This window comes from Leucoraja erinacea, chromosome 5, assembly GCF_028641065.1.
Source record: "Leucoraja erinacea ecotype New England chromosome 5, Leri_hhj_1, whole genome shotgun sequence".
Lineage (NCBI taxonomy): Eukaryota > Metazoa > Chordata > Chondrichthyes > Rajiformes > Rajidae > Leucoraja > Leucoraja erinaceus.
The window spans coordinates 78,394,419-78,407,749 of NC_073381.1; the positions used below are offsets into that span (position 1 = coordinate 78,394,419).

At 42.6% G+C, this 13,331-nt stretch overlaps 1 protein-coding gene across 2 annotated transcripts in view; it reads left to right on the forward strand.

Moving 5' to 3' along the window:
• rngtt (RNA guanylyltransferase and 5'-phosphatase) overlaps positions 1-13,331 on the forward strand; it is a 270,693-nt gene that overhangs the window by 198,064 nt on the left and 59,298 nt on the right. For both annotated transcript variants that reach the window (XM_055636039.1, XM_055636038.1), the window contains one exon: positions 10-110. In XM_055636039.1, coding sequence (XP_055492014.1) covers positions 10-110 — 101 coding nt within the window. The remainder of the gene's footprint in view (positions 1-9; positions 111-13,331) is intronic.

A 13,331-nucleotide genomic window follows, 5' to 3' on the forward strand; every position in this document is an offset into this window, starting at 1 on the left:
TTTTTATAGAAGTACAAGCCTGGTCGATGTGACGATATACTTAAGTGGAAACCTCCAAGCCATAATTCTGTTGACTTTCGTCTGAAAATAACAAAAGTGGGAGGAGAAGGGTGAGCAATATCCACAAAGATTTATTTTAATATCTTTGACCTCATTTTCTGAAATCACAACTTGAAATGTTGTTTCCTAAGGCTGTGGGTGGACTGCTTTTTCCTCCAACTTGCTTTGTATATGACACTGATGAAGCACATAGAATTAAATACCGCAATCAAAGTATTTGCACAGTGGGGAAGAAAATCATTGTTTTCAATATTGTAAAAGACTGGAGCCATTGATTTAATAATATTAGATGGAAGTAAATTATGAAAGTATGATTTGAATAGAGCCACAAGAAACATTTAGATTATTCATTAAAATTAAGGCTCTGAGGCATTCATAGCTTGATATTTCCCTAGAAACTAATTTCAGTCTTTTGCTGATCATTTACATTTGAAGGCCATTAACATGTAGAAACAAACTATGCACAACTCTTTTACATTTCCAATCTTCATTTATTGCTGCCAAGATGTTTGGTCTTATTATACCAAAATTTAGTAGTCGAAATTCCATCATAATCAACTGCAAAGGAAATTTCCTGAAGCCCTAAGCAACACGGTGGTGCAGTGGTAGAGTTGCTGCCTTACAGAGCCAGAGACCCGGGTTCGATCCTGACTCCAGGCGCTGTCTGTACGGAGTTTGTACGTTCTCCCCGTGACCTGCGTATGTTTTCCCCGAGGGCTCCGGTTTCGTCCCATACTCCAAAGACGTACAGATTTATAGGTTAATTGGCTTGATATAATTGGAAATTGTCCTTAGTGTGTGTAGGATAGTGTTAATGTGCGAGGATCACTGGTCAATGCGGGCCAAAGGGCCTGTTCCCACGCTGTATCTCTAAACTAAACCAAACTAATGAGAGGCTGCAGCAACTAGATGGCATTGTGGCTGCAGTATATATTGTACCTTTGTCTCCTCTGACACTCTGAAAATGCCAAACGAGTTGCATGTGTGTAAAAGTTTAACAGGGTTTGTCATGTTTCAGATAACCACGTTAAATAATAGAAACTAAAAATCATAGCATAAAACATAAAAGAAACATGTTCTTCAACCCATGTATCCATTTCAAGTGCTTCTGGTGGTTCTGATTTCCACACATTAAGCACTCTAGAGACATATATATTCCAGTTGAATCACCTATTTAATGTGGAACAGAGATTAGAATGAAATTATCATGGCTAAAAGGCATTTATTCACTCAGTGGAAACAGTTGGATAAACCCACATCTGAAATAAAGCATTTGGGGAAGGGTGAGCAATATCTACAGAGGTTTATTTTTATATCTTTGGCCTGAATCTCTGAAATCATGAGGTATTACACTTCACAATTTGCATTTCTTTAATCCTTATCTCACACCTTTTGTCTTGTCATCTCTGGCCTTTGAGTCCAACCATCTGTGTATCAAAACCTTCACTCACCTCTATCTACCTATCTCTCGCCAGGCTATAATAATAATAATAATAAATTTTATTTAATGGGCGCCTTTCAGACATCTCAAGGACACCTTACATAGTAATCGGAATAAAAACATATAATCGGAATAAAATAAGTAATAAAGACATCACAGAGATACAAATTAAAAACAGAATTCAATCCAAAAACAGAAAATCAAAAACACATTGTGAAGAGAGAGCAGCGGCAGCCAAAGCGTGCCAGCGTCCACTCTCTCTTCACGGCAGCCATCTTGGACACAGACTTACAGGATTACAATTAGATAAAAAAATCATCCCCCCCACAGTGGATAGCACTGTGGGGGAAGGCACAATGTCCAGTCCCCACCCCATGTTCACCCCAAAGTCAGGCCTATTGAGGCCACCGCAATTGCCTCTACGGAGGCCCGATGTCCCTGGCCGTTCTCACCGGGTGGTCTTGACCCGGCGTCGGGAGAGTCCTTTCGGCGGCTGGGCCACCTGGAACGGCCGCTTCCTGGTTGGAGCCCGCGGCTGCCGAAGCCGACAAGGCCGCGCCGGTCTGGAGCTCCCAGGCTCCCAGGCTCACTTCCAGGTTTCCTACCCTCCTCACCACAATCAGTACGGGTGTCAGAGGTTATGGGGAGAAGGCAGGAGAATGGGGTTGGGAGAGAGAGAGATAGATCAGCCACGATTGAATGTAGACTTGATGGGCCAAATGGCCTAATTCTGCTCTTATCACATGATCTAACGAAGGTCCTGATCCAAAACATCATGTATCCATGTTTCCAGAGATGCTGACCGGCCTGCTGAGTTACTCCAACGTTTTGTGTCTTTTTCTATAATACATTAGTTACTGCCTGTGCATTATTCAAGCTTTAAACATAGAAACATAGAAACATAGAAATTAGGTGCAGGAGTAGGCCATTCGGCCCTTCGAGCCTGCACCGCCATTCAATATGATCATGGCTGATCAATCAACTCAGTATCCCGTACTTGCCTTCTCTCCATACCCCCTGATCCCCTTAGCCACAAGGGCCACATCTAACTCCCTAGTTCTGAGTCTCCCTAGGAGACTCCCTAGTTTTGGTCTCCTCCAAAATTACAAATATCATCTTTAGTCGATTCTTTCACAATTTTTGTAATATTAATGACCTCCCACAATATTCTATTTTGTAGAGGTCTTTAAAATATACCCTGATAATAATAACTTCTCTATTCTGATATCAACCTTGTAAATTAGCAGTTATTTTTACACTAAAGATGCTCCTCCCTGGATTTAACTTATCGGTTGAATGTTTAACAGTGGTTTATACCACCAGGGTCAGGGGTCACAGTCTTGACAGAGATAAGAAAACAATGTGAAGATAGACACAAAAAGCTGGAGTCACTCAGCGGGACAGACAGCATCTCTGGAGAGAAGGAATGGGTGGCGTTTCGGGTCGAGACCCTTCTTCAGACTGGCTAGGGATAAAGGAAACGAGAGATAAAGAACAATGAATGAAAGAAAACACTGCCTTTTCCCAGAGGGCACTAAATCTTTGGAATTCTCTATCCAAGAGTGCTACAGGTCATTGAAAGTAATTAAGACAGATTAATGGATTCTTTGATATTAAAAGAATCATGAGGCCTGTTAAGACAAAAGATCATCCATGATCACAGTGTACCATAGAGCAGGTACAATGGGCCAAATGGCATATCCCTGTTGTTACTTTGGCCTTGCGGTTTTATATTTATTTAAGGATTACATTGGATGTTTCAATACTATATTTGGGAATAGCATGACTTCCAATACTTTAGACTTTACTTTGGAATACAGCTTGGAAACAGATCCTTCGGCCCACCGAGTCTACGCCAACCAACAATCACCCCGTACACTAGCACTACCCTACACATTGGGGTCAATTTTTACAATTTACAGCAGCCAATTAATCTACAAGCCTGTAGGTCTTTGGAGTGTGGGAGGAAACCGGAGTTCCTGGAGAAAACCCACGTGGTCACAGGGAGAACCCGGGTCTCTGGCACTATAAAGCAGAATTGTGGCAGCACCTGGTGGTGGGGCCACTAGCTATGCGAACCCTCAGCAGTCGGGGGTAGGGTCAGGTGACTGGGCAATGGCAGGGTGGAGTTGTCACGGGGTATAGGGGCGTGTCCTGATAAATATAACGAACCCCGGGACAACCCTCTCTCTCACTTCTCTCTCTTACTTTGAGCTGACCAGCTCTCCTCTCTCTAGGGGTGAGTGTCCTTCCACCTGAGCAGGGGCTCAGCTCGAGCCCACGAGGCAACAGCCTCGCAGCAGCAACAACAACCTTATGTTAGAAGACTAACGTACATGTATAACGAACCTTTTATGCCTGAATAAAGTAACCCATTTGTTCACCATGTTTGGTGCCTCTACAGAGGCTTATTGAATCTACCATTGTGCTGTCCCATTTCTCCTTTACAGTTGATGAAGGGGATGAATCAGGGTACTGCTCAAACAATCAGATTATTGCTGCAAATTGATATTAGCTTTATCTATGCAATTATGCTACAGTAAGGTTTAAGAAAGTAGGATGTAATTATCAAAATGCCCATGAGACCTTTTACCTAGAAATTTAGAATCCCTTTAAAAAGGGAAGAGGCATCTGCTGCTGCAGTACATCACATTGTCCTCAAAAGAGAGATTCATCTGGTTACAAAGGAGTGAATATTTCATCCATTCAGTATGTTGTGCAAAGTTTGGAATGTGCTGCGAAGCAGTGTTATGCAACATTCCTGGAATGTATTATTACTTGGAACTTATTTGACAGTTATTCATATACAATAGTATTTTTATATTATCCTGTTAAATTGGCCTGTCATCATTTGAACGGCAACATCTATTATAGAGTCAGAGTTACATACAGGGAAACACCCTTCACTCCAACTCGTCAAAGCTGAACAAAGATGCCTTATCGAGCTAGTTCCAGCTGTTATCTCTTTGTCCATATCCCTCCAAACATTTCCTATTCATGTAGCTGTCAAATTGTCTTTTAAATATCATCTAGTACCAGCCCCTACTTCTCTTGACAACCTATTCCTATTCTTCAGAGATGCTGCCTGACCCGCTGAGTTACTCCAGCATTTTGTGTCTATCTTCTGGCAGCATGTTCATTATACTCACCACTATCTGTGGTCAGCAGGTCACTTGGATGGTAGGGAGGTCAGTACCGATGATGGACCAGGCCTTGTCTTCCACATCTGTAGTCTCTTTCATTAGTGGGATTTAGTCTGTGTAATTGAAAGGGCTCACAACTGACTTTGTTCATGATGAGTGCCCTGCCTGTGAAATAAACGTTGTACCTCTGTGGTTAGTGCTATCATTGTTAACTGAAGCTGAGAAAAGGGATGATTTATCGTACAATTTGTGGTGCTGCAACTGATCTGAGCTTGATTAAAGCCATCTTTTGGCTTGATGAACACAAAAGAAATATATACTATTTGAATTGAACTCCATCGATCAAAATGCCAAATCTAATGGAATGTCTGAAACAAAGTTATGCACACCTATTGGTCTCATTTTATTTTAAGCGTTAACATTGTTAGTTAGAATCAGTTCGTGAGAAGGCATTTTGAGGAGCAGAACCAGTTTAGTACTTGTGCTGTTCCACTTCATTGCTGCCACAAGTAGCTGTGTGAATCTGTCTACTTGTACACACATGATATTGTAGAAGAGCTGAATCAAGACCAAGTAACTAACTGTTCCCTGGAGTTCTCCAGTCAACTGTTTGAAAGCATCATGCGTGGGAACAAAATAAAGAAACAAGGTACAGACATCTATGGTAGTGTTAGATATCAGGCCCAGAAATGATCACCTCCTTACTTTCATTTCTTAAAATAAGTAGATGTATTGATTAACTTTTTTATATGGCTCATTAGAGAATTGCTCTTTTTATGTGTATTACTTAAGATTGTTTTCTACCTGTGACCATATCCCTTGAAGCTAAACACACACCAGCTCCCAGATCCTTCAAATTTTATTTCTTAATCAGCTTATTTGTATTTGTATTTGTATTTGCTGTGAATTTTTGGTTGAATTATTCATATATGATTAAAATTTTAGAATGTGGGGAAGTTGTATACAAAGTTGAATAATAGTCATAGCATGGAAACAGGTCCTTCGGCGCAACCTGCCCACACCGGCCAACATGTCCCAGCTACATTAATCCCACCTGCCCACGTTTGGTTCATATCCCTCCGAATCTGGCCTATCCATTTACCTGTCTAACTGTTTCTCAAATGTTGCGATAGTCCCAGCCTCAACTCCCTCCTCTGGCAGCTTGTTCCATACACCCACCACCCTTTGTGTGAAAAAGTTACCCCTCAGATTCCTATTAAATATTTTCCCCTTCACCTTAAACCTATGTCCTCTGGTCCTCGATTCCCCTACTCTGGGCAAGAGACTCTGTGTATCTATTTGTTGTATTCCTCGCATGATTTTATACACCTCTATAAGATCACCCCTCATCCTCCTGCGCTCTGAGGAATGGAGTCCCAGCCTACTCAACCTCTCCCTATAGCTCAGATCCTCTAGTCCTGGCAACATCCCCGTAAATCTTTCCTGAACCCTTTCAAGCTTGACAATAACACGGTGCCCAGAACTGAACACAATATTCTAAATGCGGTCTCATCAATGTCTTATACAGCTGCAACATGACCTCCCAACTGCTATCCTTGCCCAGTCTATTAGGATTTTTTTTTTTGTCGTCCTTTGTATGATGTACTGGATAACAAGATGTGTACAGGCTAATTAATTTTGCATTGATTAAATGACGTGCTTTTCCATATAATGTATGAATGCAACCAATTTAGTTTAAACCACAGCAAAAAAAATCATAGATTACACAGCTAAAGTGTAAATATCGGCAACAATTTGTTTCAGTCCAACCACATTGATTCTGCAGCCAATAACGCGCACCAATGCTTCTACTTCCTCAGAAGACTAAGGAAATATGGCATTCCTTCAATGACTCTTTCCCAATTCTACAGATGCACCATAGAAAGAATCCTATTGGGATGCATCACAACTTGATTTGGCAACTGATTCATCAGGGCAGCCGGCATCACCAAGGACCCACAGCACCAACACTACAAACACTAACCAAACTGTCCTGGCTGCACGAAAGATTTGGGACTTTTTGCATTAATATTGAACTTACTATTTTTAGTTTATTAAGTTATCTATGAGTACCGTGTTTACAAGCCTGTTATGCTGCTGCATATGACAATTAAACACTCATGACTCTTGCTTTGCCCGAGACCACAAGGAATTTTAGAGATAGACATAAAACGCTGGAGTAACTCAGCCGGTGAGACAGCCTGTCTGGAGAAAAATAATTGGTAACGTTTCGGGTCGAGACCCTCTTCAGACTGAGAGTCAGGGGAAAACGAAATGAGAGATATAGACGGTGATGTAGAGATAGATAGAACAAATGAATGAAAGATATGCAAAAAAGTAACGATGATAAATTGTCTTGAGTCTCATTTCGTCTAGCCTACAGCTAACAAAGGCCTGTTTCCTTTATCATCATCACTTTTTTTGCATATCTTTCATTCATTTGTTCCATCTCTGTCTATATCTCTCATTTCCTTTTCCCTGAAAAACTAACCCCTGAGTTGCTCCAGTGTCTATCTTCGGTTTAAAGCAGCACCTGCAGTTCCTTCCTACACATAGGAATTTCAGAGAGTTGTGCCAAGTTCATCACGCAAACCATCCTCTTCCACACACACCACCCCTAAACCCCTCGTGGGTTCAATCTACACTTCACATTGCCACAGGAAAGCATAAAACATAATCAAAGACCACTCGCACATTGAACAGCTCTCCCACCAGACAGACTATACATAAGCTTGAAAGCACAGACCACCAGATTCAAAAAGTTCTTACCCATGGTTATCAGACTCGTGAATAGACGTCTCCTTAGTTACCAAAGTGGAGATGGTTGAGAACTTCAAGTTTCTTAGTGTTATTATTACCCAAGATCTGTGGTGGACCAATCACGTTGATGCAACAGCCAAGAGGGTAGACCAACTCCTTTGCTTCCTGAGGAGATTGAGGAAATTCGGCATGTCTCCAATTGCTGTTGCAAACCTCTCCAGGTATACTGTAGAAAATATACTGTCTGGTTGTATCAAATCTTGGATTGGGGACAGCTCAATAACTGGCTTCTCGCCTTACTGACATTGAGAGGGAGATCGTAGTTCTGATCTCCTTCCTGGACTCCGTCTCATCATTGCTCCACAGTGGTTTTATCTGTGAGCAACATTATTTAGAAGTAGCACAATTCTTTCAGTTTCGGCAGTCTTGCTCATGTGGAAAAACTATTTAATGTTGGTTGTGAAAGTATGGAAAATAATCAAGTTCATGAAATTATTGGAATTTGAGTCCCCTTAAAATAATGATATAATATAATATAATGAGTACAGTTATCAGAATAAGTTACTGATTGATCATTGTGCAATTTTCTACTAGTTTCTTTTTACTAGTTGCTACCAAATGTTAAAATATCTTTTGGTTTGAGGGCCTATTACACATGGCAGTAGCAATTGTACAAATAGTTCTTTAAAGCTTTTAGAGTAATTGAGTGGTGTTGTTAGAGAGACTTTTCATTGGGATAGATAGCTTTATAATACTGTGTCCTTTGGGTTTAGATTGATTATAATGTAACAGTTTTCTTTTGCAGCTCTTCAAAGGATTGCATTGTTCTGTTTTAAACTAATGGCAGTATTTTGTTTTGAATTTTAAAGCTACAATTGCAGTTCTTCTTTTCTGGGTTGTATAAAGCTGCCTGAACAGTAACTGCACGATACGTGTAAGAATCCACATGTGTTGAAAATATTGGGAATGTACTGTTCCAAAATACAGTCTTGAAAAATGGCAAATCTTTTAAATATGGAAATAAAATTAAAATAAACTAATTAGCATAATAATGACACTTTAGAATTAAAACAGTGCCAACGCTTTATACATCCTGGCGATCGTTAGAGAAATATCACGTAAACGATTATCATTAATCAACGTGAAATAAAAGCTCGGCATTTATCTGGCATGGACGTTAACACTCATTTACTTTCAAGGTTAATCCTTTAATTTAGCAACATGGAAACTGAAAATAGCCATATCTCTCAACATTTTTTGATTATGACATTGTGGCTTGGAATAAAATCACACGAGCAAGATATGAATTATTTGAAATCGTTCTTTCTTCATTTCTGAATTGTTACTAATTTCCTAATCATAATTAGTCATTGTGTGGAACAGGCCCTTCAGCCCAACTTGCTCATGCCCACCAACGTGCCACATCTCTACTAATCCCACCTGCATGCTTTTGGCCCATATCCCTCTACACCCATCCTATCCATGCAGTTGTCTAAATTTTTTTTAAAGGTTGCAATAGTAACCACCTCCTCTAGCAGCTTGTTCCATACACCTACCACCCTTTGTTTTAAAAAATGTCATCTCTCAAGTTCCCATTAAATCTTTTTCCCCTCACCTTAAACCTATGTTCTCTGTTTCTTGATTTCCCTACTCTGGGCAAAAGACCCAATATATTCCAGATCTATTCCTCTCATGATTTTGTACACCTCTGTAAGGTCACTCCTCATCTTCCTGCAGTCCAAGGAATAAAGTCTTAAGGGTCTGTCCCACGAGCTTGCGACTCCATGCCGCAAGCGCGACCTAAGCGACTCCATGCGGCCTAACGTGGTCGCTTGAGCCGTACGGCCTCGTGGGGCCAGTCCCACTTCGATCGCCGGAACCGTATGGAGTTGTGCGGAGCTGGTCCCGACATCGCGCGGGGCTCTGAAAAACTGACTGTGTTCAAAAATTCCGCACGGCAACGGCCTTCCGGCCGGCAGCCGCCTCAGCGCCGTACGTCACGCGCGAACTTCCCGCGGATTTCGCTCGACCTTCATGTCACTCACTCGACCTCCGTGCAGCCCCCGCTTCTGGTTAGGTTGCGCTTGCTGCATGGAGTCGGTTAGGTCGCGCTTGCCGCATGGAGTCGCATGCTCGTGGGACAGGCCCTTTAGCCTGCTCAACCACTCCCTACAGCTCATGCTCTTGAGTGTTTAAAATAGTTTCCAATTCCACCCACAAATCCCCAATGTTTTAAAATTCTTCAGCAAAACAGCTAGGGTCTATGTACCATTTTCACAATGTCCCAAAAAGTTTCACGAACAAATATGTTTTAATGTGCATTAATTTCGTAGGGACGTAAATGTATCAGCTAATTTATGTGCTGCTTAGCAAATAATAGTTTTTGAAACTGATTGAGGGGTTAATACCTCTACTGTTTATGAGGGTCCTGACATTACACCTGAAGTCAAAGTGAAAGTCAATTTTATTCGTCACATACACCCGAAGGTGCAGTGAAATGAATTTGCCAGCAGCGATACAATTATAAAGAACACACAATAAAGTTTAACACAAACATCCACCACAGCATTCTGCACTGTGGAAGGCAACAATGTTCAGTCAGTCCTCCTCCTTTGTTCATCCGTGGTCGGGGCCATGACGGCCGGCCCGATGTACAGGCCCTCTCGTCGGGATGATTGAAACTCCAACGTCGGGACGGTCGAACACGATGTCATTGTGGAATGTTTGATGTTGATTCCATAATGATATTTAGCTCATTATCACAGATCTTATTCTAAAGCTAATGAAGGCTTGTTGATATACATCCAAATCTTGTTGGATTTTGAATTTGTGGTGATAATATATCAATTGAAATGAGTGAAAGATACAGCATTGAACCAGACCCTTCAGCTCACCAAGTCCACACTGGAGTTCTACGTTTGCACCTACACACTGGGGGCGATTTACAGAAACCAATTAACCTATCAACCCGCACATCTTGGGATGTGGGAATAATCCGGAGCACTCGGTGGAAACCCACGCAGCAGCAGGGAGGTAGACACAAAATGCTGGAGTAACTCAGTGGGACAGGCAGCATCTCTGGAGAGAAGGAATGGGTGAAGTTTCAGGTCAAGACCCTTCTTCAGACTTCCCCCCAAAGTTCAGTGCTTTCCTTAAGTGTTAGCCTTTGACTAAATTTCTGGAATAGAACCAGAACCATCTCCTTCTGACTTCACGAGATGGAAGACCAGCCGGCTTTTGCTTTGGCCATGGTCAAGTATCTTGATTGTTGCTGAAACTGCATTCATCCTGGCTAGCGCAAACTATAACAATATGATGAATGGCTTTGAGGTGTCGGATGCTAAAGCACTTGTCGCAGGTTGTCTAGAAATTGACGAAGTTGACGATGAAAAAGTTGGTGCGGAAAAGTCATTGAATGTTGGGAGTGGGTCGGCAGATTGTTGCCTGGGTGTCATGTGGGAAAACTCTGCTTCTCATCGGCTGTGCTTGAATTTGTCTTGCTTTTTGCTGCGTGCACTGATGCCCTGAGGCTGAGATTACTGACCTCCAAAATCTACAACCATCTTTGATTTTTTGAGATGTGGTTCCAACTTTGGATTATGTTTGGATTTACCCATTATGTTTGGATTTACAGAGTTCAGTCTCAGTCAGTTGAGCGATGTTGTTTTCAGCCAGGGTCATTGCTTTCCCTTCACCTCTGGAACTCAGCTCTGTGTTCCATTGGATTTAGTTTATATTGAGGTCTGGGGACAACTGCTTTGGACAAAACCAAAACTGAGTATTTGGTAATTAGGGTACAATAAGTAAGTTATCAATACAGTCATTTTGCAATGAGAACAATACACTCATTTTGTAATTTATCGAGAACACTCAACAGTGCTATTGAGTGAATAACTCATTGGTAACTTACTTCCTTCCATCTTTCATCACTTTGCCAATGATTGAGTGAGAGTGGAGTGGGAGTGGATGTAATTGGCATTGGTCTCATTCTCGTACAGTACTAAGAGCGCTGCTTGTAAGAAGATCATGCATCAATCATTAAGCTGGGACTCTGCTGCCTGCTGCGTTTAAAGATAACAATATTATTTGAAGAGCAGCGAATAGTTGTGGTGTCTCACCAACTAATCATCAGCAGGGTAATCATACAGTAATTTGTCATTTATCTCATTGCTGTGTGTAGGCTCCTGCAATGTGCAAAATACACAAAATAATGATTGAATGTTTATATGACAATGATTTCTTAACGTCTGATTTCTTCATTCATTTTTCCTGATGTTCTTTAAGCCATTTATGACAAATTGAAGTACTGTATTAATGTGAGAGTCAAAGGGAGTAGTGACGTCTTAGATCTATACAAATAACCAAAGTGGAGGTATTGCGGGTTTTAAAATGTATTAAGATGGATAAATTCCCAGGCATGTCCAAGTACATCCTTGTGAGAAGCAATGGATGAAATTGCAGCAGCTCTTCCAGAGATATTTGCATCATCATTAGTCACAGGTGAAGTTCCAGGTAACTGGAGGGTGGCTAATGTTGTTACGTTATTTAAGAAGGGCAGCAAAGACAAGCAAGTAACTTTGAAGTCAGTGGTGAGAAAGTTGTTGGATGTGATGTTTAGGGCCAGGATCCATCAACATTTGGATAGGCTCTGAGTGATTATGGATAGTCAGCATGACTGTGTGTGTGGGAAATCGTGTTTCATAAACTTGATCGTTTTTTTGAAGAGATCACCAAGGGCAGGGCAGTGGCAGTGGGCATTGAGGGCAGGGCAGTGAGCATTGTCTAAATGGACTTTATCAAAGCCTTTGACAAGGTCCTGCTTATTAGGCTAGTCTAGAAGGTTAGAATGCATGAAATCCAAGGTGGGCAAAGCAATTGGATTCAAAACGGGCTTGGAGGAAGGAGTCAAACGATTCTGAGTGGTGCAAGAAATCTCTCTCTGAGCTCTGGAGAGCCAATAAGAATGCCACGAAGGAATTCCAGACTAAGCTGGAGTCTCGAAGCAATGACCCGGATAGCTGTAGTTGATGGCACGGCATGCACACTATCTATCATGGGCTACCAAATGAAGGAGGACAGTATTGCTGGCACCAATGGGTCCCTGATGAACTTAAGTCAAGTCAAGTCACATTTATTTATATAGCACATTTAAAAAACAACTCTTGTTGGCCAAAGTGCTTTACATTTGTATAAGAATAGTATAACAAACAATATACATACATATAGCCCTCGCTCAGAGGACGTCAAGAAAGGCTTGGGAGTACAGATGAGTTTTAAGTCTGTACTTAAAGGAGTCGATGGAGGGGGCAGTTCTGATGGGAAGAGGGATGCTGTTCCACAGTCTAGGAGCTGCAACCGCAAAGGCGCGGTCGCCCCTGAGCTTATGCCTAGACCGCGGGATATTTAGCAACCCCAAGTCGGCCGATCTGAGGGACCTGGAGGTGGTGTGGTAGGTGAGCAGACTTTTAATGTAGGTGGGGGCAAGCCCGTTGAGGGCTTTGTAGACATGGAGGAGGATCTCTCCCCTTCCTCCCCCTCCTCTCCCCCCACCCCCCTCACCTCCCCCACACCCCCCCCACCACCACACACACTCCCTCTACCCCTGCCTTTCCCCCTCCCTACCCCATCCCCACTCTTTCCCTCTCTCCTCCTCTCTCCCCTATCCCTCTCCCCCCCCATCTCTCCCCCCCCTCCCCCTCCTCTCCCCTCCCCCCCCTCCCCTCTCCCCCCCCCCCCCCCCCCCTTCTCCCCCCCCCCTCTTCCCCCTGCTCCCCCTCCCCTTCCCCCCCTCTTCTCCCCTCCCCCTGCTCCCCCTCCCCTTCCCCCACTCCGCTCTCCCCCCCTCCCCCCTTCGAGTCTTCCATCCATATCACCCTCTGCTCCCGCTCACCCCCTCTCCCGTCTCTTCCCTCCCCCCTCTCACTCAT